The 26,368-nt window shown below is 38.3% G+C and overlaps 1 protein-coding gene across 1 annotated transcript in view; it reads left to right on the top strand.

Moving 5' to 3' along the window:
* Positions 1-11,058: 11,058 nt before the first annotated feature.
* Positions 11,059-26,368, top strand: part of LOC140911680 (zinc-regulated GTPase metalloprotein activator 1C-like) — a 42,604-nt gene continuing 27,294 nt past the window's right edge. The window contains 7 exon segments of the mRNA XM_073345210.1: positions 11,059-11,338; positions 11,426-11,585; positions 14,956-15,042; positions 16,267-16,363; positions 19,191-19,282; positions 22,775-22,834; positions 24,001-24,038. Coding sequence (XP_073201311.1) covers positions 11,453-11,585; positions 14,956-15,042; positions 16,267-16,363; positions 19,191-19,282; positions 22,775-22,834; positions 24,001-24,038 — 507 coding nt within the window. The 5' untranslated portion in view covers positions 11,059-11,338; positions 11,426-11,452.

The following is a 26,368-nucleotide window of genomic DNA, read 5'->3' as shown; positions in this document are numbered from 1 at the left end:
TTAAAGATATATTTGTATATATCCTGCAGTCTATATTGCAAGTGTCTGTTTTGCTGTCTGCAACAATTAAGTGCACATAGCTAGGTCCTTGAGAAGCACAGAGAAATGTTCTTGTAAGTTAAAAGTATTTTATTGATTACATGCAGAAAAGAATACCTATAAAAATAAAAGTCTCCAAACCACTGGTATATTTAGCAAATACACAGCATACATAATTACAGCACAGCAATCGCTGCTCTCTTTTTTTGAAAAGGTGAGTGATCAGGAACTTACTCCAAAAGTACGTGTGAACAGCAGAAGCTGCTAAACATTTTTTTCATTTACTGTTCCCTGCACTCTTAGGTCTTGTCTGCATCAAGGAAATTTACCAAAAAATTCAAAACAGTTTTAAAATTGATTGGAGCACCAGAGTATGGACAAAGCACAGGCTGATGGACCCATTTTTAAAACTGGTCTATAGTCTTGTCTATCCTAGTGTTCCAACTGGTTTTAAAACTGGTTTGAATATTCTGAAAAATGTCCCCAGTGTACAGAAGGCCTTAGGGCCTAATCGTGATCCCATAGAAATCGAAGGAAGCTGGATCTGGCCCTAAGGCAGCAATTTGGAAAGTGCCAATGAGATGCCAAGGATCAAAATGCTGACTAGAAGACAGGCAACATCTACAGCTGAAGAAAACTGTTCAACCCATAGACTATATGATCTGTATTTCAAGGTGCCATCTAGTGGTATTTTACACGACAGGCATTTCCAAACCCCTTTTTCCCCTCAACAATCTCACAGTAAGCAGGCAATTATCACTCCTTCATTACCAGTGATATACCTGCAGAGAATCAGTTACTGTGTGCAAACTGCTGAGTGGCACAGTATTGGTATACGTATGATAGACAAAGCAGTGTAATATTTTATCATTAAATTTGCCTTTGCTGCTCAGAATAAAAAGGGAGGGCAGAGACTTTTTTGTGCCCTACATCTTTAGGCAAGAAAGGATTCTCATGTCAATCTCATCCTGCTCTCATTGAAGTAAATGGAAGTTTTGCCAATAACTTTAATGGAAGAAAGTTTGGGCCCTTAGCACATACACTACAGTGCTTAATTCCAGATTCCAGTAATTACCTGATAGCCTGTAAGATGCATTTGTGCCAATAGGAAGATTCATTTTCCAGTTGCTCTAACAGTCCAACTGCTAGAAAACCCTCTGTCTGAGGGATTTGGTGATGTTTCACCCATTACACTAATGCAAGAAAAAGACAGAGAAATATAGAGTGGACAGTATAATTGGACACTCTTGTTTTATATAAATATAGAAAAGTGTCAAATTTTGCTCTAATTTACATTGATATAAATCCCAATTAACTCCAGAAAATCAGTATATTTACTCCTGACTTACATAAAGTTAACAGAGCAGAATTTAGCCCATGAACTTCAGAAAATAAGTATTTTACTAGTCCTTATCAGTAACAGTAGGAAGTAGGGCTGTCAATTAATAGCAGTTAACTCACGCAATTAACTCAAAAAAATGAATAGCAACTAAAAAAATTAATCACAATTAATCGCACTGTTAAACAATAGAATACCAATTGAAATGTATTAAACATTTTGAATGGTTTTCTACTTTTTCAAATATACTGATTTCTATTACAACACAGAATTCAAAGTGTACAGTTCTCACTTTGTATTATTTTATTACAAATATTTTCACTGTAAAAATGATACACAAAAGAAATAGTATTTTTCAATTAACCTCATACAAATACTGTAGTGCAATCTCTTTATCCAGAAAGTGTAACTTACAAATGCAGATTTTCTTTGTTACATAACTGCTCTCAAAAACAAAACAATGTAAAACTTTAGAGCCTACAAGTCCACTCAGCCCAACTTCTTGTTCAGCCAATCGCTAAGACAAACAAGTTTGTTTACATTTACATGAGATGATGCTGCCCGCTTCTTATTTACAATGTCACCTGAAAGTGAGAACAGGCGTTCACATGTCACTTTTGTACCCAGCGTTGCAAGGTATTTACAGATATGCTAAACATTTGCATGCCCCGTCATGCTTCGGCCACCATTCGATGCTCGTTAAAAACCAGTGCATTAATTAGTGACTGAACTCCTTGGGAGAGAACTGTATGCCTTTGGCTCTGTTATACGCACATTCTGCCATAAATTTCATGTTATAGCAGTCTGGGATGATGGCTCAGCACATGTTCATTTTAAGAACACTTTCATAGCAGATTTGACAAAACACAAAGAAGATACCAATGTGAGATTTCTAAAAATAGCTACAGCACTCGACCCAAGGTTTAAGAATCAGAAGTGCCTTCCAAAATCTGAGAGGGACAAGGTGTGGAGCATGCTTTCAGAAGTCTTAAAAGAGCAACACTCAGATGCGGAAACTATAGAACCCGAACCACCAAAAAAGAAAATCAACCTTTTGCTGGTGGCATCTGACTCAGATGATAAAAATGAACAAGCATTGGTCTGCTCTGCTTTGGATCGTTATCGAGCAGCACCCATCATCAGCATGGACGCATGTCCTATGTAATGGTGGTTGAAGATGAAGGGACATATGAATCTTTAGTGGATCAGGCATATAAATATCTTGCCACGCTGGCTACAACAGTGCCATACGAACACCTGTTTTCACTTTCAGGTGACATTGTAAACAAGAAACGGGCAGCATTATCTCCTGTAAATTGTAACCAGATTTGAGGCATGTCTTCACTAGCAATGTTAAAGCGCTGCCGCAGAAGCACATTAGCGTGGCTCTGTAGTCGCGGCACCAGCCCTCGGAGAACTCTCCCAGCGCTGTAAAAAACACACCCCCGCAAGGGGAGTAGCTCCCTGCACTGGTGCACTATCTACACTGCCTCTTCACAATGCTGAAACTCGCAGTGCTCAGGGGGGCGTTTTTTCACACCCGTGAGCAAGAAAGTTGCAGCAGTGTAAAGTGGCAGGGTAGACAAGGCCTTGGTTGTCTGAGCTACTGGCAGAAGTAGGACTGAGTGGACTTGTAGGCTCTAAAGTTTTACTTTGTTTTATTTTTCAGTGAAATTATTTTTTGTACATAATTCTATACTTGTAAGTTCAATTTCCATGATAAAGAGATTGCACTACAGTACTTGTATGAGGTGAATTGAAAAATACTATTTCTTTTGTATTTTATAGTGAAAATATTTGTAATCAAAAATAAATATAAAGTGAGCATTATATACTTTGTATTCTGTGTTGCAATTGAAATCAATATATTTGAAAATGTAGAAAACACCCAAAAATATTTAAATAAATGGTATTCCCTTGTTTAACAATGTGATTAATCAAGATTCATTTTTTTAATTGCTCTAAAGCCCTAGCGAAGCACTAAAATCAGTGGAAATAGAGTAGTAAAGAAATATACTTAGAAGAGCATGTGAAACTTAAAACCATACACTTTTTAAAATTTCATTTTGGTGCCATTGCAGCTTCAGAAAGGGAACTAAGCTAATTTTACAACCCTCTGATTTCCTTTTTCCTTTGTATGTAGACATTACGGATAAAGAAAAGGAGTACTTGTGGCACCTTAGAGACTAACCAATTTATTTGAGCATGAGCTTTCGTGAGCTACAGCTCACTTCATCAGATGTTTACCGTGGAAACTGCAGCAGACTTTATATACACACAGAAATCATATATATATATATTATATATATATATATATATATATAATGTATATAAAGTCTGCTGCAGTTTCCACGGTAAACATCTGATGAAGTGAGCTGTAGCTCACGAAAGCTCATGCTCAAATAAATTGGTTAGTCTCTAAGGTGCCACAAGTACTCCTTTTCTTTTTGCGAATACAGACTAACACGGCTGTTCCTCTGAAACCTGACATTACGGATAGTCACACTAACAATCAGTGGCATTTTCATGCCTCCAGGGGAAGTTGCAAAAATTTAAGAGAGGAGAAGGATGGGAGGTGTGAAAGCATTCAATTGTTACTTTTAAAAAATAATTCTTTGTTGAAAACTTTCTTTGGTTATCTTCATAAGAAACACAAACTCAACAGAGGAAATATAAAAAAAAACAACAACTCCTTCCCTGTTATCATCTCCTACCCCCCATACCCCCAAAACCTAAAACATTACAAATAAGCAACCTGCTTGGTCAGGTCACATGAATCATTTGAGTAGGTATTTAATTGATAAATAAAAACAACTCTTTTTTAAAGTGCCCTCTGCTGAGGCACTTAAGACACTGCAGTTAAAAGATGATAAAACAGCATAAGAGAGCTATTAATAAGCAAATAAAAATGGTAAAAAAGTAATAAAAAAGCAACATCATTAAATCATTCAGTGGGTATGTCTGACCCCTTTAGGGTTTGCATTTTATACATATATTCTTCCCCATGCTTTTCCCATCTGTATACTATAATAAAATATGTGTGAATGATCTCTCAGACTCTGATCTTGCAAACATTTTGATGCTTATCCTTACGCATGGAGTAGTCTTACTGAGTTCAAAGGTTAATCATATGCAGTCATAATCTATGAATAAGTGTTTGCAAGATAAGGACCTAATTTTGTATGCTCCTCTTCCCCAAAGTATATAAGCATCCATCCTGGCAAACACTTATGCACAATGAACCTTACTCACAACTAGTTCCATGGAGTTCAATTTTGCAATTTTGGAGTTCAATTTTGCAAATATGTATCCCCCTCAAGCTTGTCTTCTCTAGACTAAACATATCCAACTCTTTCAATCTTTCTTCGTCGGTCATGTTTTCCAAACCTTTTATCATTTTTGTTGCTGTCCTCTGGACTTTCTCCAATTAGTCCACGTCTTTCCTGAAGTGTTGTACCCAGAACTGGACACAATACTCCCGTTGAGGCCTTATCTGTGCTGAGTAGAGGGGAAGTATTACTTCTTATGTCTTGCTTGCAACATTCCTGCTAATACATCCCAGGATGACATTTGCCTTTTTGCTGCAGCAGCACATTGTTGACTAACATTCAATTTGTGAGCCACTATAACCCACAAATCCTTTCTGCAGTACTGCTGCTTAGCCAGGTATTCCCCATGTTGTATTTGTGCATTTGATTTTTCCATCTTGAGTGTAGTACTTTGCACTTGTCTTCATTGAATTTCATCTCATTGATTTCAGACCAATTCTCCAAATTACTAAGATCACTCAAATTCTGACCCTGTCTTCTGAAGTGTTTTGTCATCTACAAATCTTATAAGCATACTCTCTACATCCAAGTAACTAATGAAAATATTTATTAGTATCAGACCCAAGACAGACCCACAAGGTACTCCTCCAAGGAACACTGGGAATTATTGCATGCTCTGAGTAATGTCTTTCAATCAGTTGTGTACCCACCTCATAGTAACTTAATCTCAAGACTATTACTTCCCTAGTTTGCTTATGAGAATGTCATGTCAGACTGTATCAAATGTCTTACTAAAATCAAATATATCATATCTTCTAATTCCCTTCATATGCTAGGCCAGTAACCTTGTCAAAGAAGGAAATTGGATTGGTTTGGCATGTTTTGATCTTGACGATTCCATGTTGGCTATTACTTATCACCTTATTATTCTCCAGGTTTGAACAAATTTGATTGTTTAATAATTTGTTCCAGTATCTTTGTAGGTATCAAAGTTAGACTGTCTTATCTATAATTTCACAGGTCCTCCTTTCCACCCTTTTTAAAAATAGGTACAATGTTTGCCCTTCTCCAACCATCCTCCATGAGTTCTCAAAGATAACTGCCAATGATTCAGAGATTACTTAAACTAGTTCCTTAAGTACCCTAGGGTGAGTTTCATCAGGCCCTACCAACTTGAATACATCTAACTTATCTAAGTATTCTTTAATCTGTTCTTTCTCTATTCTCATCCAAGATACTTCCCCTTTGTTGTTAATATTAATTGTATTAAATACCTAAGCACAGTTAATCTTTTTAGTGAAAACTGAAGTAAAAAATGGAAACAATTCAGCCTTCTTTGTGCTGTCCGTTATTTGATGCTGCAAACACTATGCACCTACTTAAGTTTACATGTCAGTAGTTCCCTTAACCTCTGTGAGGTCACTCATGGGTAAAATTAAGCATATGCTTATGTGTTTGCAGGATCTAGACTCTAATTTCCACCTTAGAATTTACCTGCCTACCTATTGGTTTCATTAGGCTTGAATTCCATTTTCTGAAGGATAACCACTTGGCTCAAATCAACTCTTGAACCTGGCAATGTATTTTTTATTTCCAATAGCACCCACATTGTGTGTGCTGGGTGCTTTCCAAATACAGAATACACACAATTGCTGGTCTGAGAAGTTTGCACTCTAGAGACGTTTAAGTAAACAAAGGAACAACAGGAACAAAAAAAAGGAGCAATAAATATATTGCAGTCACAAGACTATTGTTAAGACTGTCAGAATTTTCTGTTTATAAATAAGGCATATAAATTATAATTAACTTACTCATTTAACCAGTTTTTGTTTAGTAGGCCTGCCTACTATGATTGTTATGATATGCTTTAAAAGTTTCTATACTGACTGAGCCTAACAATTTTAATTTCCTCCTTCTTTTACTTTAGGATCTCTTTAACTAGCTTCCTCAGTTTTGTTTTTTGTTAAGTTCCCTTTTCAAAAGTTTGTCATCACAGTGCTAGGTTTTAGTATGACTCCTCTCTTGCTGACTTTGAACTTCATTATATTATGTGCTCTAGCAAGAGCTATTACAAGAAGTAACCTTTTCACTACTAAATTCAGCTGCAAAATTCATCTTTCTTTCCCAGTGTTCTTACCCTGTCATCCATTTTTGAATCCCTCCACTGGCTCTCCATTCTCCACCACATCAGATTCAAGCAATTTGTGATCACCTGCAAAGTTCTTCAGAACTACCTCTTCCTTATTTGCCCATTATCCCTTTCTCCCCAACCTATGGTATAGTCTCAACAACCCATTTGTCCACTTCTCCCAGTCCCACACACTTTCTTCCAAGTTGCTCCCATGCATCCACTGCCCACTCTGAGCTGATCCACAAAGGTTGAATGATGAAAAAAACTTGTATATTTGATTTTGCTTAGACCTCTCCCTCTCCCCGCTTCCCCCACACAATCTCTCTGCTTGTACACTGTATCTGTTTTCTCCATCCTTTCTGTATTTTTGTCTTTTTCAGACTGTATGTCCTTCAGGGCAGGGACCATGTCTTCTCTGCATTTAGAAAGTTCCTAACACAGTTTGAGTGCCACCACAATCTAGATAAATAACCATTAATAATGAACTCTGGCATCTTCGACCCTGCTGTTCTTTTCTGAGAGTTGAAATAAAAAGCGTGTGCAATATATCTGGCTTCCTAGCATGCTAAAATAAATACTCCAGCTGCATTGTTTAGGAAAAGGACTTCAGTTCTGCTATGTTTGCTTTAATTATCTGCACTACTAAACAGGCATGTTTTATTTATGTTCATTCTACCTTGCTAGGGTAAATATCATGCAATACATTTGAAACTTTAATAGAGTCTCTGTATTCACAATGAACACTCACAGGAAAATGAGGATTTTTTTCATACTCTATCTTGTCAACTTTTCACTTTAGGTGTACCAAAAGCTGCAGCAGCCAGCACAGCACCATCCAAGTCAAAGACTTTCAGTACAAAGTAAGGCTCTTATGTTTGGGTATGAAATTTAGAGGCCAGCAGAAAGCCCAAAACCAAACGTTTTGATTTGATAGTTTTGTCCCAATGAAAAATAATGAACAGTGTGGTCTGAAGTATTTATAATTTATTATTTATGTGAAACTGGAATAGTGTAAACAACCAGTAAATTGGATTTTCACCTTCTTCCTTTCCTTTCATTGCCTTATCTAACCTGGGCAAGGTTTATACAAGGTGTCTCCCATCTCCAAAAAGCAGAAACTTAAGCATTATATCCAGTCTGATTTTTGAAAGGGGATTTATGGGCTTTCATGCACTCATTTATCCTAGCCTGCCAGTTCCCAACAGCTTCCCATGCCATCCCCCTTTTCCAGAGGTGCTGGAACTAGGGATGCTACCACACCCCCTGGCTTGAAGTGGTTTCCATTATATACAGGGTTTAGTCTGGTTAAATAGCTCTCAGCACCCCTGCCCTTTTCGCTATGCACAAGCTGAGAAAAATCTCTTCTAATAATCTAAAATTGTTCTTAATCAGGCACTCATTTAAGCCTGTGATTAATACAAGGAATATAATATAATAAAATAAATAATAATAATAATAATAATAAACACAGGCATGTTGGTTCCTTCTTAGAGAAATACACTAACTGATTTGAATCCCAATGGTGTGCCACATAGCTTCTGATTCTGCAATCCTTTCTCACATGAGTAGTCCCATTGACTACTTGGCTGAATAAGAGTTCCAGGATCTTAGAAAGGGAATAATGCCCCCTAATTTGAAGAGTTATATAAGGCTTTGAGAGCTGGACTACCAAAAAGCAGCTCATAGGTCCTTCTGAAGCTTTTAGTACTTACCATACAAATCAGTTTTGTGACAACCCTCTTTTCTGAATTTGTATAATCAAATTTTATTGACACGTCAGCCGTTCTAGTTTGGAAGTAGAAATGCTCCTTCAGAAAAGCAACCAGCATGAAGACAACACCCATATCACACAAAATGTCGTCTTCTCTGCTGAAAACAAGAATGTTAAAAGTTGTGTTTTACCATGAACCAACCATAAAATCCTTCAAATAGCAGAGACTGCACACTTCTACTTTGCAATACATTGACTTGATTCACTACTTTTTGTGGTCACGAGGAACTGCAGGTCCAAAACTGGCTTCTGTCTACTGTTCCCGATTGTTTATCCAAGACTTCTGAGTCTGGCACCCTGTTAGAAGCAAAAAGTATACACTTTGCAACTCTTCTGGCCTTTCACAGAAGGCGTGACCACAAGATGTATGGAATGGGACATTAGATATACTTCACTTCATTGGTGTTGAATAGTAACCAAAGCCAAAAAGGAAACTGTTAGTAAATAAAGGATTTGATAATTTTCTTTGGATTTCTTAATGAGTTTCCCTTTGTCCTATAAAATCATGTAATCTTAGATATTTATAGGTTTCAGAGTAGCAGCCGTGTTAGTCTGTATTCGCAAAAAAAAAGATTTCAACATAAATATCTAAAAAGAAAAGGAGTACTTGTGGCACCTTAGAGACTAACAAATTTATTTGAACATAAGCTTTCCTGAGCTACAGCATCTGAATGCATCTGATGAAGTGAGCTGTAGCTCAGGAAAGCTTATGCTCAAAAAATTTTGTTAGTCTTTAAGGTGCCACAAGTACTCCTTTTCTTTTTAGATATTTATGTTGAAATCCAGACTGTTATCTGTTCTAGGATAAACTATATAGGTATCATAATAGAGCCCACCGTATTTGAGAATTTTCAGAACATTTGTCTATATGTTCCCCTTAATAATGGTAGTAACTAAAATGTAAACAAATTTTGTAATTAAACTAGAAGCACTGATTAAGAGTATAATTGATATTAAAGGAACACTTTTATTAACCCAAATTTAACCATATAAACCCAAATTTAATTTAGACTTCTCGTAGTCAATAGGGCAATGATTCTCAGACTATCTTAGTGGTCAGCATAACGAAACATTTTAAAAATCAAACAGTGTTAAGTGGAGGGCTAGCGAGAGGAGGTGGGATCAAGAGTAGATCTTGGGTTACAAAGTGGTGCAAAGGACAAAAAAACACTAGAGAAGCACTGTGAGAGAGCATGATGGATTTTCAACAGCTTTATTTATCAAATTAATGCATTGGGTGCTATGTAACAATACATATAATACAGTCCTGGCCCTACCGATTTCATTTTATAGTTTAAATAAAATAAAAACGGAATAGGTGAGATACAAACATTGTACGAGAGGGATAAAATGGCTAACAGTATTAGGAACATAAGGTTGCAGTTTAGTTATCTGTATAACTAAATCCCTTACACGATTCAGTATACACACACACACATATATATAAATGAATGTATGAACAAGAGACTGAATGGACCTGTGACACAGCACTTTTTTTAGTGATCATTAGCATTCTGTGACTAAAAGCAGTACTGTATCTAAACCCAAGGGCTGTGGAGCACTGAATAGACCTGGATTCTACTCTCAGCTCTGCCACTAGCCTGCAAGGTGACCTTAAGCAAGTCATTTCACCAGTTTGTGCCTCAGTTTTCCTACCCGTAAAATGGGGATAATGTTGTCCTCCTTTGGAAAGCGTTTTGAGATCTAGGGATGAAAGGCGCTATAGGGCTACCAACCCTCCAGGACTGGCCTGGAATCTCCAGGAATGAAAGATTATGGCATGTGAAGAAACCTCCAGGAATAGGGTCCAAACAAAACTGGCAACCTTAACAGATTGGTATTATTATCATACCGCTAAAAAGCGGGATCCATCCTAAAGCCTTCTAAGTGCATACAGCCTTTTTGATACCCCTCACTGACACTCAATCTACTATGACTTGAAATGGTCACCGCTCCCTTGGACCAGAATATGATCCATCAGACTATAAGCACAAATATAACCGCCCCATTAGCCAGGCCAAGGTATTTCCAGCACCCCGAGTAACAGGGGCAGTTCTCCTCCGGCCGGAGCGAGCCCCCTGTACGTGGGACTAGGGCTGAAAACAGAGGTATGAGAGGCAGCTGTGCCTGGATTTTCGGGTGCTTCGTTGACACTAACGCCCCCTCCCCTATTAGCTGACCTCGCTCCAGGCCGACGCGCCTTCGGGTCAGCTCGGGCTGCAAACCGGCCCGCACAGCAGCCGTACGCTGCCCGCGCGCATGCTCAGCACGGGCCCTCACCAGCAACGGCCAGCCGCACTACTGGCACCGCCCCGCACAGCGCTCCACGCAGCCGCACCTGGACAAGCCGCTGCCCTCACCCCACCCCCGCGGCGCGCGGCTAACTCCACCCCCCACCCCTACACACGTGGCCGCTCCAACTGCCGAGCCGACAATCATCCCGTGACTCTGATCAGGCGAACGGCCGCCGAAAGAACAGGCTGCGCACGCGAGTCGAGAATCCCCGTCCTGGGGTGTGCGCATGTGCTATAGAAAGCTACGCATGCGCATCTGGAGTCCCGGGGGGCGTGCAAGAAAAGCAGTTTCTTCTTTAACTCTTCCTGTGCCGGGCGTCGCCGATTCGGCGGCAGTTACTGCCACTGGTGGCGCGTCGTGACGCTTCGGCCAGCCATCACGTGGGCGTGACGCACAAGGGAGAGGGGCGGAGGGACGCAGGTGTGCGGAGCCCCCCAAGGCTCGTGCGCTACTGGGGGAGCCGTTCCCCCTCCCCCTCCCCGCCCGGGGCGCAGGTGCGTATTGGGGGGCGTGGGAAATGGGGGCGTGTGTGTGGGTTTGTGCCCAGGGCTCCCCTGCCTCACATTTGTTTCCCTCTCCAGGCTGCTCTGTGGCGGCCGTGGCTGGCGATGGCCCAGGCTCCCATGGAGGAGGAGGAGTGCCCCGAGCTGGTTCCCATAGAGGATCAGGCGGTTGGGGGAGAAGAGGCTGAACCCAGCCACAGCACCAAGATCCCAGTCACTATCATCACAGGCTATTTAGGTAACCAGCTCACCTAGCAGCCCTAAGCCTTGAGCTTCCTCTGTGGGGTCTTTACAAAGCAAACCCGCGCTATTATGTGCTTTTTACTGGCGCTCTATCAGCGGTCCATACAAAACCAGCATTTTGTTTTATGCATTATACAGTGACTTCAGTTGGGTGCATGGGGAGGAATTTGACTGTTCGTATTCTCCTTGGATAGAACGTATTTCATATTCATGTGATATGTTTTACTTGCAGTTGAGGAATCTGTCGAGTGAGGAGCCCTACTCCAAACAAACCATGCAACCATCTTCCTAGTAGTCTAAATGTCATGACAAAAAGAGTGTATAACTACGTATCTAACATCACTTCTGATGTTCCTCTAAACTACATGTTTTCCATTTACAGTATGTACAGTACAAGCTTGGTGTCATGGTACCACTATCTTTAGAAAGTTGTAATGTGCTTGTGGAATCATTTTGGAGAGTTAAATGAGCTTCTGTGGTTACTCTTATAAAATAGCTCATGAGTCCTGACCTGCACAGTTAAGGCTTGTCTACACAGCAAGTCACTGCATGGCAAGCCCGTAGTGTGAATCTACAGCTGAGCTGCCCTCTGGGACTTTCAGTGCGCTGTAGGAGTGTCCACATGGGACATTACTGTGCTGCAAGCTGGTGCACATCCTGGCTTGCTGTGCAGTAATTTGCTATATAGACAAACCTTAAATTGGCTTTCCATCTGTAGCAGTCAGTACATTTTGTTCCATCAAAAGATGAGTGCTAAGATTACATGAGTAAGCACTCAAAATGTGAGGCAAGTGTTTAAATGGATGTCTTGCATGACTGACTGTATAACTGACCAAACACTTTTGACACAGTTTGAAAAAGTGCACTGCAAAATTGTATGAATGCAGTATTGCCAACCCCAAGCATTCAAAATTCATGAGATTGGTTTAAAAATCACAGAAAGGACATTTTAAAAAAGATTCTGTTTCAAGAGAGCCAATGCAGAATATTTTTTTATTTCCCAGCTCCTAGGGAGCCCACCTGCAGAAGCTCCTGCTGCTCTGCTTCTTCACCAACCACCTCAAAAATGATAATTATATTTTTTTCCCCCAAAACATAGTGACCTGGAGAGGTGACAGTTGCTCCATAGTTAAGGTTGCAACTCAATTTATGTTTATAAGCCCAATTTTGGCCTCTCACTCTCAGATTCACAGAAATCCATACAGGTCTCAAAACTTAGATTAGATCTAGGGCTGAGGTAAATTTTTTCAGCAAAATTGAAGGGATCAATAGGAAAATAGAAAGGTGGATAAGGAATTGGTTAAAGGGGAGACTACAACGGGTCCTACTGAAAGGTGAACTGTCAGGCTGGAGGGAGGTTACCAGTGGAGTTCCTCAAGGATCGGTTTTGGGACCAATCTTATTTAATCTTTTTATTATTGACCTTGGCACAAAAAGCGGGAGTGTGCTAATAAGGTTTGTGGATGATACAAAGCTGGGAGGTATTGCCAATTTAGAGAAGGACAGGGATATCCTACAGGAGGATCTGGATGACCTTGTAAACTGGAGTAATAGGATGAAATTTAATAGAAGTGTATGGTCATGCATTTAGGGATTAATAACAAGAATTTTAGTTATAAGATGGGGACGGAGATATATAAGGTATAATGGAGGAGGAGAAGGACCTTGGAGTATTGGTTGATCATAGGATGACTATGAGCCACCAATGTGACATGGCCATGAAAAAAGCTAATGCGGTCTTGGGATGCATCAGGAGAGGTATTTCCAGTAGGAATAAGGAGGTTTTAGTACCGTTATACAAAGCACTGGTGAGACCTCACCTGGAATACTGTGTGCAGTTCTGGTCTCCCATGTTTAAGAAGGATGAATTCAAACTGGAACAGGTACAGAGAGGGGCTGCTAGGATGATTTGAGGAATGGAAAACTTGTCTTATGAAAGGAGACTCAAGGAGCTTGGCTTGTTTAGCCTAACTAAGAGAAGGTTGAGGGGAGATATGATTGCTCTCTATAAATATATCAGAGGGATAAATACCGGAGAGGGAGAGGAATTATTTAAGCTCAGTACCAACGTGGACACAAGAACAAATGGATATAAACTGGCCACCAGGAAGTTTAGACTAAAATTAGACGAAGGTTTCTGACCATCAGAGGAATGAAGTTTTGGAATAGCCTTCCAAGAGAAGCAGTGGGGGCAAAAGATCTATCTGGCTTTAAGATTAAACTCGATAAGTTTATGGAGGAGATGGTATGATGGGATAACATGGTTTTGGTAATTAAGTATTCATGGTAAATAGGCCCAATGGCCTGTGATGGGAAATTAGATGGGGTGGGATCTGAGTTACCCAGGAAAGAATTTTCTGTAATATCTGGCTGGTGAATCTTGCCCATATGCTCAGGGTTAGCTGATTGCCATATTTGGGGTCGGGAAGGAATTTTCCTCCAGGGCAGATTGGAAGAGGCCCTGGAGGTTTTTTGCCTTCCTCTGTAGCATGGGGCACGGGTCACTTGCTGGAGGATTCTCTGCTCCTTGAAGTCTTTAAACCACGATTTGAGGACTTCAATAGCTCAGACATAGGTGAGAGGTTTTTTCGCAGGAGTGGTGGATGAAATTCTGTGGCCTGCGTTGTGCAGGAGGTCAGACTAGATGATCATAATGGTCCCTTCTGACCTAAATATCTATGAATCACAATTCCAAAAATCCATGGAAGATTTTTGCCAACTTTAATCCCCCCCCCCCCCCCAAAAAAAAAAAAAGATGATGAAATCAACTCTGCTGACCTTGCCTAGCTGAGTTCTCATGCCTAGGACTAAAATTTAGTTGATTAGTATGAAATTATTAACATTTCTTTCGAAACAATGCTATGAAACATCTACTCCAGCAGTATTGATATAGAATAACAAATGACTGCTGGGAACCTAAACTTTAATTTCAAAAAAAAGTTTTCAGCCGAGTTCATTGCAAAAATAGATAGGAATGTAACCTCATTGTTAAGAAGACTTATCAAATGGGGAAAGAGAGAATTTTATATCAAAAGATTTGCCATGGGTGGGAAGAGACTGGTGAGCCCATTAAGACTTACAGGGCATGGAGGGAACTCAGTAAGGCTTCTAAGATTTATGTGGAGTTCTGCAATAATCCCCTGGGTTCTCTTCCAAGTACTACAAATAATTTTAAAAAAATTTAATTACAAATATAAAAATAAAATGTAAAGCTTCTGAAGGTATCAGATCAGAGAATGAGTACTAGCTCTCCATTGGTCGTTAATTTCTAAAAAGTATATTTCAGGAGCATGATGGTAATATTGAATTTGAAAATTCTCCTTATATTTTATTTTTGATCTACTGAAATTTGTGCTGTTTTTTAGGTGCTGGGAAGACCACTCTTCTTAACTATATTTTGACAGAACAACATACCAAAAGAATAGCAGTTATTCTAAATGAGTTTGGAGAAGGTATGTAATGCTACAGAAATATTGTATAGAAACAAAAATTGGAATACATAAACATTTTCCTGTTTTGTTAAGAAATGCTTTAGGAAAGTAAACTATTAAAAGCAGACAAATGGTATAATGGTGCATGGATTGATATCTAAATTGATTGATCCCCAAACTAAGGCTATCGGAGTGGCTTATGCAGTTTCTAAGTAGTGTAAAATTGAGACCATGTCCTCAATAAGCGTGTACATGTGGGATGAACACTACAATAAAAATTCAAAAGTTTGCTTATAGATTTGGGATATGTCACATCCCTTTTGTTCAAAAGAATGCTAGTAAACATTGCTGTTCAACTAACATTGAATATAAATAACTTGCACAAGACCAAACTAAAGAGAAGATTAGTAGTGTAATAAATCAGGCTTCCCTAGCAAGAAATATGTCAAATGATTGTAGTAGAGCTTGCAACTGTTGAAGCTGGAAAATGAGATTCCTTCACTTTTTCCAGAAACTTAGTGCTAATTTTTTAAAATTGGAACTGATTACTTTGCTCTGCTTTTATATGGCTGTTGATGATGAAGAAATATAGTACTGAGAACCTGTGCCATCCCCTACCCTACTATAGTGATGTTGGCAAGTTTCCATCTTCATTATAAAAATTCTTGCTATGGATAACTCAATTCATAATCCGTGAGCAGAGTCGAAAGAAGATTATTTCTAGGAGTAGTAGACAAAGCACTGAGTTGGGAGTCAAGAACCATGGAGCTCTAAATCTAGTACGGCCAATGACTTGCTAATTGGCCTTAAGCAAGTCACACAAACTCTCAGTTAATGTCTGCAGTTTTAAAAATGTGTAAGAGCTAAGTATTAAACCATTTTTCTTTGTCTCATACATAAATTCAATTTGTCAGCATAAATGACTGTTATACCACCGTGAATGCCTCACCTCCATTCCGCCTACACATTCAAATAAATGGGGAATACTTCTACTTCTTGCAAGTTTATTTTTTGTTCTTCATAGGATGATCTGGCTCTTGGACCTTAAGTTTGCCTACTATAAAAATGATTGCTTAAACTAAGTATAATGTCTAAAGAATTTGTCAGAAAGGTTTGATGAGAACGTGGAACACAAATAAAGCTCAGAAATCTATCCCGTTTGAATTTTTCTCATCTTATTTTTCAGGTATTGTTGCACGTTTGTAGGTTTAAAATTTGCTACTTACACCCTTCCTGTATTTCTAGGCAGTGCCTTGGAAAAATCCTTGGCTATAAGTCAAGGTGGAGAACTCTATGAAGAATGGCTGGAGCTCAGAAATGGTTGCCTGTGCTGTTCAGTAAAGTAAGGAATATTTTGTGGAGGTGGTTTATATAAACATTCGGCGTAAGCTTGGGGTTTGTTCTCTCTTTAAATTTCATTTTTTCACAGTCCATTATGTATACCTGGATATTTGATAGGCATTAGGTATATCATCTACAGCGTTTTTTTAAAAAAAAAAAAAAAAAGCTAAATGATGCTGAACTTCTTGCTCTTCTATTTTTTTTTTTAATGTCAGAATCTTGAAGTAATGTGTGTTTTCAATTTTGGTATTTTATTACTTTGTATCATAATTGTTTTACATACTTGCATCAAATGTTGACTGACCTATTGGGGAAGAAGAATAGTTGAATATCTATAAAAACCACAGAAAGGCAAATTCTCACTCTCAAAAGGAATGAATGTTCTACTGATAGTATCACAGAAACTGAGCACAGTGGTTTATTAGAGGTCAATAACAATGTATAAAATAGAATGACTAATTAGTACAATATGCCCTCCATAAGATATTCAAATATAGTATTTTGGAAAGTAGCTCATTTGAAAGGCTTTGCTTATTAGATAAAACTATGACTAGCTGAATTGTAGAGCCCCCTTGTTTAGCCTCTTATTTTTAATCGAATATTAAGAGAGCCATCCCCAGAGGATTCTCCTGTCACAGGTGAAATTGCAAATGTTGATTCCTTCCAGTCTACAGTCACCCATGGAAATAGTTACTGAAGGTTTTATTGCCCCTAATATTTTCCTGCCCTGTGTGCCTTCGTGCTCTACCTGTGCGGTAGAGCCATCGTTGAACACACATGTTCCATAATAACTTGCAGACAACAGTCATGCTTAACTTCAAGAAGGTGGTAGAGGAGCTTCAAAATTGAGGGAAGACCTGCCTTAGAGTTGTCAAGGAAATTAACAGTATGTTGATTAAATTTGCTGATGGTATTATATTGAGAAAAGCTACAAACACCAGTGAGGTTGGAGAAGTAATACTTAAAGACCTAGAACAATTTGAATTTGAAAATGGACATAACATAGCACACATAATGATGAAATTTAGTGTTGGTGGGTGGGAGGAATACAAAATAATCTATGTGAAATAGGGTTGGGGAATCCAAAATACAGATACTTGATAGGCAGAAACCTGGAAATCAGTAATCCTAAAAAAGACATAGGAATGATAGTGGACAGCAAATTATACATGACTTTGCAGTGTGGAGAATTTTTGGTTTACATTGCCTAAATGTAGTTTTGGATAGATATAGATATATATGAGGTATCACATCAAGGAACAGGAATAACGACCGCATCTGCAATAGTCCCATCTTTTTGTTCTGTTTACAGCGTCTAGTACAGTGGGGCCCTGGCTCATGACTGGGGCTTGTTGGCACTACTGCAAAACTAATAACACTGTGTTCAGTTTTGGGCATCTACTGTCCAGAAACATGAAGAACCTATTGAAGAGAGTTAAGAGAACCAAAATGATCAGGGGCTGGAGGGATTGATTTGAAGAGAGTTTTAAGAGATACGAATATAACTTGCCGAAGATTACTGTGATGGAGACATAACTCTACAAATATTTGAAAAGAATAAAAGTAAAGGGCGAAAAATTAAGGGTAGTATTTGGGGTGCAGGGGAGAGGTTATAATTAAATAAAGGGGTGAAATTATGGGTAGTAATATAGGCCCCAATTAGTGCGAACTTTCTGACAGTGAGACTGTTAGGCTGCAGAGTAGTCTCCCAGTGGAAATTGTATAAGCTTTAACACTTGGAACATTTTAAACTTGCTTGGACAAAGCAGTAGAAAAGGTACTGTAAGTGACCTCTTGTATTGACAGGGAGACAGACTAGGTGACCTACTAGGTCTTTTCCTTTTTTAATATCTGTCACATTATGAATGCTGATGCATGTAATTAACATGTTGGATTCCTTTTATAACGCTAATTGAGATGTACAGTAACACTTTTGTTGAGTCACTAATAATACCACACCAACTCAAAGCGGCACCAGACCCTGCCAGAACAACGGTTGCAAAACCTGCAGACACGTTTCCACTGCTACAATGATCAACACTCCCCACAACACACCTTTGAAGATTCATAGGTCATCCAGTGCACTAAATGCCCCAATAACAACTATGTGGGTGAAATCAGACAATCACTATGCTCTTGAATGAACTCTCGCAGGAAAATGATTACCTGTGGGTGAATACTTTTCACAAAGGGATCACTGTCTATGTGAGCTATCAGTTCTCATCCTCAAAAGAAACCTGCACAGCACTTTCAAAAGACGAGCCTGGGAGCTTAAATTCATAACTTTGCTAGATACTAAAAATCGTGGAGGGAATAGGAGACACTGGATTTATGGCTTATTACAACAATTTATAAACCACTAACAAGATTCCCCTCCTCCCTTCCTTTCCCTATGACTGGAGGGGTGTTAATGGACCACTTCACCTTGAAAGTCCCTTGACATATATATTACCTAGTTATGCTAAACAATGTGTTCCACCTTGTATTTAGCTGTGACACTCTGAGTAGGTTTCCCAGACCTGAAGAAGAGCTCTGTGTAGCTCCAAAGCTTGTCTGTCTCACCAACAGAAGTTGGTCCAATAAAAATATATTATTACCAGATAGTTAAAATAAGTTAGAGGTTAAGCGATTTGTCTAAGGTTGCACAGTGAGTAGTTGGCAGTTCTGAGTATAAACTACAAATTCTAACTACCAGTCCCTTGCTTTAAGGATTAAACCACATTATCTTCCATATGAATAAAAAACATAAAACATATTCGTATCTATTGTAGCCCCTCTAAAGGCTGCTCTAGTTTAGGGTTTTGTTTTGTTTTTGTTTTTTTTAACAGGGACAATGGCTTGAAAGCTATTGAGAACCTGATGCAGAAGAAGGGAAAATTTGACTACATACTACTAGAAACCACTGGATTGGCAGATCCAGGTAGATAATATATAGTCATATAGCCATGGTGAATATCCTGTTTTTATAAGAAGGTTAGAAATCATTTTTTATTTGCTTGCATAGTATGCATTTTTATTTCAAATGTGTGATAGTGTGGTATGTTTTCACATACTTGACTGCAATACAAATTATGACATTGGATCGTTAAAAATTTTGTTGCACAAGCCAGAATAGTATCCAACGCTCTCTCCTGCAGCAGTATGGGCTCTGAAGGCTAAAAGGAGTGGAAAAAATGATAAAATATTTTTCAGTGTGGCTCAGAATATGCAGGCAGCAAATATCAGACATGGCAGTGAAAAGTGTGGTATAAAAACTGATGGCTCTGAGTAAGGAGGTACTATTTTTATGTAGCACTTTTCAGATTATAATTATGCTTTGATTATATATATTATGTACATGTATTATGGGGATTGTCAATGATGGACTTGTATTTTGTTAAGGCACAGAGCATACAGTCAAATAGGTAAATGTATTATCTAAATGTGTGAATCAGATGAATATACAGAAACTTCCAGTTCGCAGCTGGTAGCACAGAGTTAAATATTGCTGAATTTGTAGACAATCTCTCATGCTGTATGTACATATATAATTAATTGTTTATTTTTTCCAGTCCAGTAATAAAAGAAGTCAGTGCTTCAGTGGGTGATGTTTACATTTTAGTATACAAAAATGACATGTATATGTTTTTAAAATTAAGGAAAGCTATCTTAAAAACAGTCTGCCTTGACCTCTGTTAATTAAAAACCTGTTGTTAGCCAAGAAAGTGAAGGAAATTCTTATTTCCCATTTAGGAGACTGACACTCTTCAGTTCAAAGCCAAATAATTGTCATGGTAAAGTAATTTCTTTTAAAAGAAAGGACATTGATTCAGCCCCTGTTACACACACATCCTATTTCAGTCAAATTGGAAAACTATTAAGGTTTTAGGGGGAAAAAATCAATAGATATCAGGAAACCATTAGATCTTGTGGCCCTTGCTATATCTTGCATGAGTAATCACCGTAAACAGCTGACAGGTATTTCATAGTTGACAGAAAATGATGCTTGGGGGACCACATCTTGTCAGTTCAGTTGGATGGCTTTAGACATTGGAATGAGTTCAGTTATCATTCTTTTTCCCTATATGTTTCATTCTTTTAGACAGCCCTGTCACTAACTAGAGCCATGATGCTTTGAAAAATAAAATACTTTCTATTGCTGTCAGCTTCTCCTCTTCATGTTGTGGCACTGTTACATGTTAAATCAGTTCGTGTCAAAACAAATTATGATGTCTTATTTATAAATATATAACATTTATTCTGAAGACACTAGACCCCTTTTTGTACTGGGGCTTTTCGGGAATAACCATGAATATTATATCCCTCTACCTTTTCCTCTCAGAGCAGCTATCTTTTGCGAAGGCATTGACTTGTTAAATTTTATTGGCTGATCTTAGTCCGCATGTTTTCAGAACTGCTTTTTATGCACAGGTTGACATATTATTTCAGAGACACATGTAATGCCTACCCTTCCACGATTGTTTTTTCCTTCAAGGAAATGAAAATACTTTGTATTTAAATAGCACCTTTTTCTTCCAAGAATCCCATAGTGCTTTACAGAGTGAGGGATCAATTCTCCACTGATTCGTGTAGTCATTTACTTCTCCAATATGAATATGAAATGCTGCCAAGTCAGAATTCTCCACTCACACCATTGTATGCTTTGCAGAGGTATAAACGACCAAACAAGGTGCAAGGCAATAGATAATCTAGCTCTTGTAATTGTATTACTCTACCTATCTCTGCAGAGCATCCTCTTCTGGGGTGGAAATATCAACAGCTAATTTATTCCAGCGACATGATGTGTACACACGTATGTGAAAGGAAATATGAAAAATGCCATATCCAACATAAACTACTGTGGGAATATAAATGAATATAAATATAAACCTGAGTTAGAATTGAGCCAGGCCACTAGTGCTAACACCTTTACTCTTACAAAAAGTACCTTAGATATTTAATACAGCGGTTTTTTTCATTTCAATGTTTAATCATCAGTAATGAAGCAAAATGTATCATTATTAAATATTGAAATTGAAGACTTCAGAAAAACTATAGTGTTTGGTATCAATTCAACAAAATATTACTAGTTCAAAGGAAAGCTTTAATGTTCAATAAATAAACATTTTGTTTAATATTGATTTTATAATTGACGGTTATAAAATCAACTTGGAAACCAGTTCATTCTCTTCCAAAGGAGTTTCACAAATGACATTTCAGAAAGATACTTGGTTCCAGTACCAGGCTCAGAAATAATACCAAATTTAATTATTTTTTTTAAATTACTAATAGTGTCAAAAATTCTTATTCTGTTAACTTACATATTGAGGAAGAAATGGATGCAGCTTTTCTGAAGTGCTGTCAGCCTCCGGATTTTTTTCTTGGTCATGCCTTGTCTGTACCTGGAAAGTGCACTGGTGTAATGAAATCAATTTAAAAATGGATGTAGTGAAACCAGTGCAAACCTCTAATGTAGACGCACTAAACTGGTTAGTCTTGCTTGTATCAATTAAGCTTCAGTTACCAATTTAAGAAACATTGATATGAACTAGTATTAACTGGTTTAAATGCATCTACATTGATTTTATTAAACTGCTGCACTTTTCTAGTATGGAACCCAGCGTGCTGTATTGGGTTATTTTCATCTGTGTCCCACACTGCTTTCTCACGTGAGGAACTGGGCAGGGTATTGGGGAAAAAAGAAGTCCTGATCCAACCTTTTTTCCTCCCACCATAACTCCCTCCTTTCTCTCTGCTACTACATAGAGGGGGTACCTGAAACTTAGAGTAGATAAGATCACCCAAGGATAGCAGGGAACCAATGACAGTACCCTAGAAAACGGGATTCAGTAGATAAAGGATCAGGGAAAAGGAGCAACAAAGCAAGCTGATGATACATGCATGGTTGGAGAGGTAAGAGAGCAGAATCATGAAAGTGTAGTCAGGAGTGTGAGCAGAGAAGAGGAAGAAGTGTAGAAAATAGTGTAGAGGTTGAGGAGGATGAGCACAAGCCCTTACTTTGAACAAAAGGATGGATCAGTTTTAGTGAAATGGCAGAGGTGCAAGGGGGAGAAAAACACAGAAGAAGAGAACTATAAAGAATTTGGAATTAAGAAATGTGGTTGCTGACATGGTGGTAGAGTCATGTTGAGGGGTTTTTTTTGTTTTGAATTTTTTTATTTTTATGATGTACCTGTTAGAGCTCACACAACTTAGATGTTGCTATCACTGCTTTCAGGACTTACAGCATCATCATTGCACCAAATGTATGGTTGGAGAACCAACATTTTTAATACTTGATTTCGTGTTCTTCTGGCATCAGGGGGAAAGTTGAAGAGTAGCAACTTCGAACAGGTGTGATTTTAAAAACTGCTTAGAGATGTATGTTTTCTGGTACATCATCCATCTTGCAACTAAATGTCTTGCTTGTTAGGTGCTGTGGCATCCATGTTTTGGGTTGATGCTGAACTAGGAAGTGACATATATCTTGATGGTAAGAAAAAGTGTGTTTGTCTTCTAGAATACTTGTGAGGGGTTTCTCCCACTTCAGTGAGCATTATTTGGACAATTTATTTTCAAGAAGCAAACAAGTAGCTTGATTGCAGAGGCATGAGTGAAAACTTATTTGCTAGTATTTATGTAGGGGTGACTTCGTGTTCATTATTTTCTCAATGACATATATTTAAACCTGAACCTTGTTACTTATCTATACATCCCATCTTTGGTTGGTTTGTTTTTTCCCTCCTCTCAATCTCTTTCTTTAGCACTCTTGTTCTCTGTCCCTCTTTCTTTCTCTTGTACCAATTGGTTTGTTCCCCTGCAGTCTCCTGAGGCCCACTGGAGTGGTAAGCCTCTCAAAAATATTCAGTGTATTGTAGTCGGGCTTATTTTGTTCACATTTTTTTACTTATTATCTCAACAGTCTTCTTAGAAAAATATATATTTCTTTTGGCCAGTCTGAGAGAGCCTGTCTGCTCAGTAACATAGGCCACCAAGAACACATTGCCTTTCGTTCTCTTGTCTCTTAACTGACTCCCCCATTTAATACTGATTCAAATGCATAGTTTTGGTCCTCTGTGGGATCGGTCCAAGATACATGAGGGACCACCTCACCTTCTGTTCTTGTTTAACTCCTTTGCTAGCTGTGTTCCACTGACAAACTTGAGTGAAGCTTGTGTGTGACAGGAGATGGTTCTCTTGGCGAGTGGCTGTGTATCTGGAAGTTGCTCCCAGAAATGATCAGAGTGACCATGCTCCTCAATTCCTTCAGAATACTACTCCTATAACACCACCACCACCACCACCACACCTTTCCCTACATCCAGTCCCTGCAGACAGGAACAAGGAGAAAGATGCATCTGTCTTATGTGTTCACCTCACCATTTTGGTAGGCACTCACATACCACAGTGATGAGCACCATATAAGAACCTAAATAATTAGGAAACAATTATATTTTCAGCCAGATTGGTGAAAGTTTTGTGAGGTTATAAGTAACTGAAAGTGGGATTAGAATAAAAACTCTTGTGTAACCTTAACTATTGAAGTTGCTGCTGCCCCTGTAATTATTCAAGATGCTAACGTACTCTTAGCAGTTTTCAGTTTATTTCTTAATCAGTACTCTTCATTCTAGACGTTACTTACAAACTTTCCCCCCCCAGGTATTGTATCTGTTGTTGATGCCAAGTATGGACTTCAGGTAAGATAGTAATATTTAAAAAAATACTGTAAACCAAAAGCGTAGATAGAAGTGATGGTCTTTTACATGTTTTGTTTATGGATTAACTTCTAATATTAATTTCTAATTCTTGGGGTGCATGAAGCTGTGTTGCAATTGCAGTTCCATAACAAATTGCAGCATTGTTTCATCCAGATAATCCAAGGGTGTTAAAAAGCCTCTCCTTTCCTTTAATGTAATGCTTTGTAGGTGAACAAGAAGTAGTGTTACACAGTAGTTCACAAGCTGTTGTCTGCAGAGCACTTCTCTGCTGAGAATTGTTAGGTCAGGTGGTACTTGTTCCTCTTAGTCTCTAGCAATTTATACAGATACCCAGGCTCTTAATTGCAAACCGGAGCTTAGATTACTGTAAAATTGGCTGGAAAGATGAAGATTCCCTCTTTGGTCCCCACGAACAATCAGTGCTACTTTTAAAGAAAAGAGGAGCTGATCTCAGGGACTGGAATAGGCAGTCATCAGCAGGCTTAGAACTGCTATTAGAAAAAGAGTATCTAGGGGAATGGGAAGAAGAGAACGAGGCAGTATGTACAAAGGTGAAGAGAGCCAGGAGGCCAGACATATATTCAGTTTAAAGGAGGACCATACAGCAAGGAAGTGGAGGAGGAGAGGACCAGGTGGCAGGCAAACATGTATGTGTGGGGAGAGAGGACCAGAGGAGAGGGGAAAGGGAACTGAAATGAGAACAGTAGGTACTGTGACTAATTTCAAAAAGGCTAAAACATTTTGGATAAAGAGAGCTAAAAATACATGTTTTCAATTGTAGACAATTAGCGTAGTTGTCACAGGGATATTGTGAGATGGAGTGAAATGAGAGGTGGCCCACAATTATCATAAATGAAACCAGGTGCAATTAAAATGTGATCAACACTATGAAAAAGTTTGTTTCCCTGATTTTAACATCTAGATACTTTCTCTGTTTTTAAGCATACTTAATGTTTTAGGTAAACTGAAGGATAGTGTTTAAAGAGAAATAAAAATATTAAGAGATCATTCTTTCATTGATATCCTTGTTTGCTCTATGCTCCTTAGGGTTTTATGTCTACATTTTTGTGACCTTTGAGTGTTTTTTATTAATATTCCAAAATCTGGTTAGAAAGGGTCTAATATGCACAAAGCATGTGTCCGGGAGACAAATATGAAGCACTGAGGTAAAACAATGGAAAAAACTATGATAAAATGTACTAGCAGTAAAGTTTACAAAATTCTATGGAAGGTTTTTTTTTTTTTTCAGGGCTTTCAAAATACAATTGGTGAAGGAGAATGTAGAACAGTGGAATCAAAATAAAATTGCAAAGAATTGGCAAAATAGCTAGAGTGCTTAAACTTTTAACACTATCTATAAAGGATTAATTAAAGCATGCCATTTGTCATTAGTTCTATTTTCTGGATAGCTTCAAGAATAGTGAGGCATCAGAAGGAGGGAAGTTGGAAACTTGTTTTAAACATTCCTAACATTAGATACATTTTACTCAAGGGAGTTAGAGGTACCCAGAGTGGAAGTTTATAATCTCTCTGATCATTCAGATAGCAAATTCTAGGTGACCAGAAGCTCTTGCACATCATATCCTGTTTCAGTAAGGCTCAGTGTTCAGGACACTATCTTTAGATTGCATTGCATTGCAAAAGTGTTTTATTATCCAAATAGAATAATGTAAAGCACTATAAATGTTATACATCTTCAAAAGCCTTTATGCACACTAGCCAGTTAATCTTTATAACATTGCTATGAGATAAGTTTTAGTCTTTTTACTAAAGAAGAAACTGAGACAGAGAGATCATGTATTTTGCCCAAGGCCATACAAGAAGTGGCAGAGCAAGGATTAGTACCTTTTGACTCCCACACTTGGTTTCAATCCATTATGCTGGACATTTCATTACTTGCAAAATGCTGATTTTTGGTTTATATTGAAGCAAAACTAATTTCATTGCACAGAGCAGGGTCCTGTATATACCTGAATACTATAATTGTTCAATTTCTGAGTTTAGTGCATGTTCTTACTTTTGTTGAGTACAGTGCTAACAACAGTAAGAAGTTTTGAAATAATACGTAGTAAATGTTTAACATCTCTGCTAGCCTGTAGAAACCTCTTACATTATTAAATCAGTAAACTGACATACTCTCAGGATAATAGAAACTTTAAATTTTCTCAGTCATACTCCAGATAAATAACTTTTGCTTTGTACAAAGAATTTGCTAACTTGTCCATTTCTTTTGGTTGCAAAGCCTGACCTCAGCAGCTATTTGTGATTCAAAGAATTCTGAAGGCAATACAAGTAATGACACTGGGATA

The sequence above is a fragment of the Lepidochelys kempii genome, chromosome 5, assembly GCF_965140265.1.
Source record: "Lepidochelys kempii isolate rLepKem1 chromosome 5, rLepKem1.hap2, whole genome shotgun sequence".
Classification (NCBI taxonomy): domain Eukaryota; kingdom Metazoa; phylum Chordata; order Testudines; family Cheloniidae; genus Lepidochelys; species Lepidochelys kempii.
Note: the sequence above shows the minus strand (reverse complement) of the source record. Positions and strands in the feature narration are given on the sequence as shown.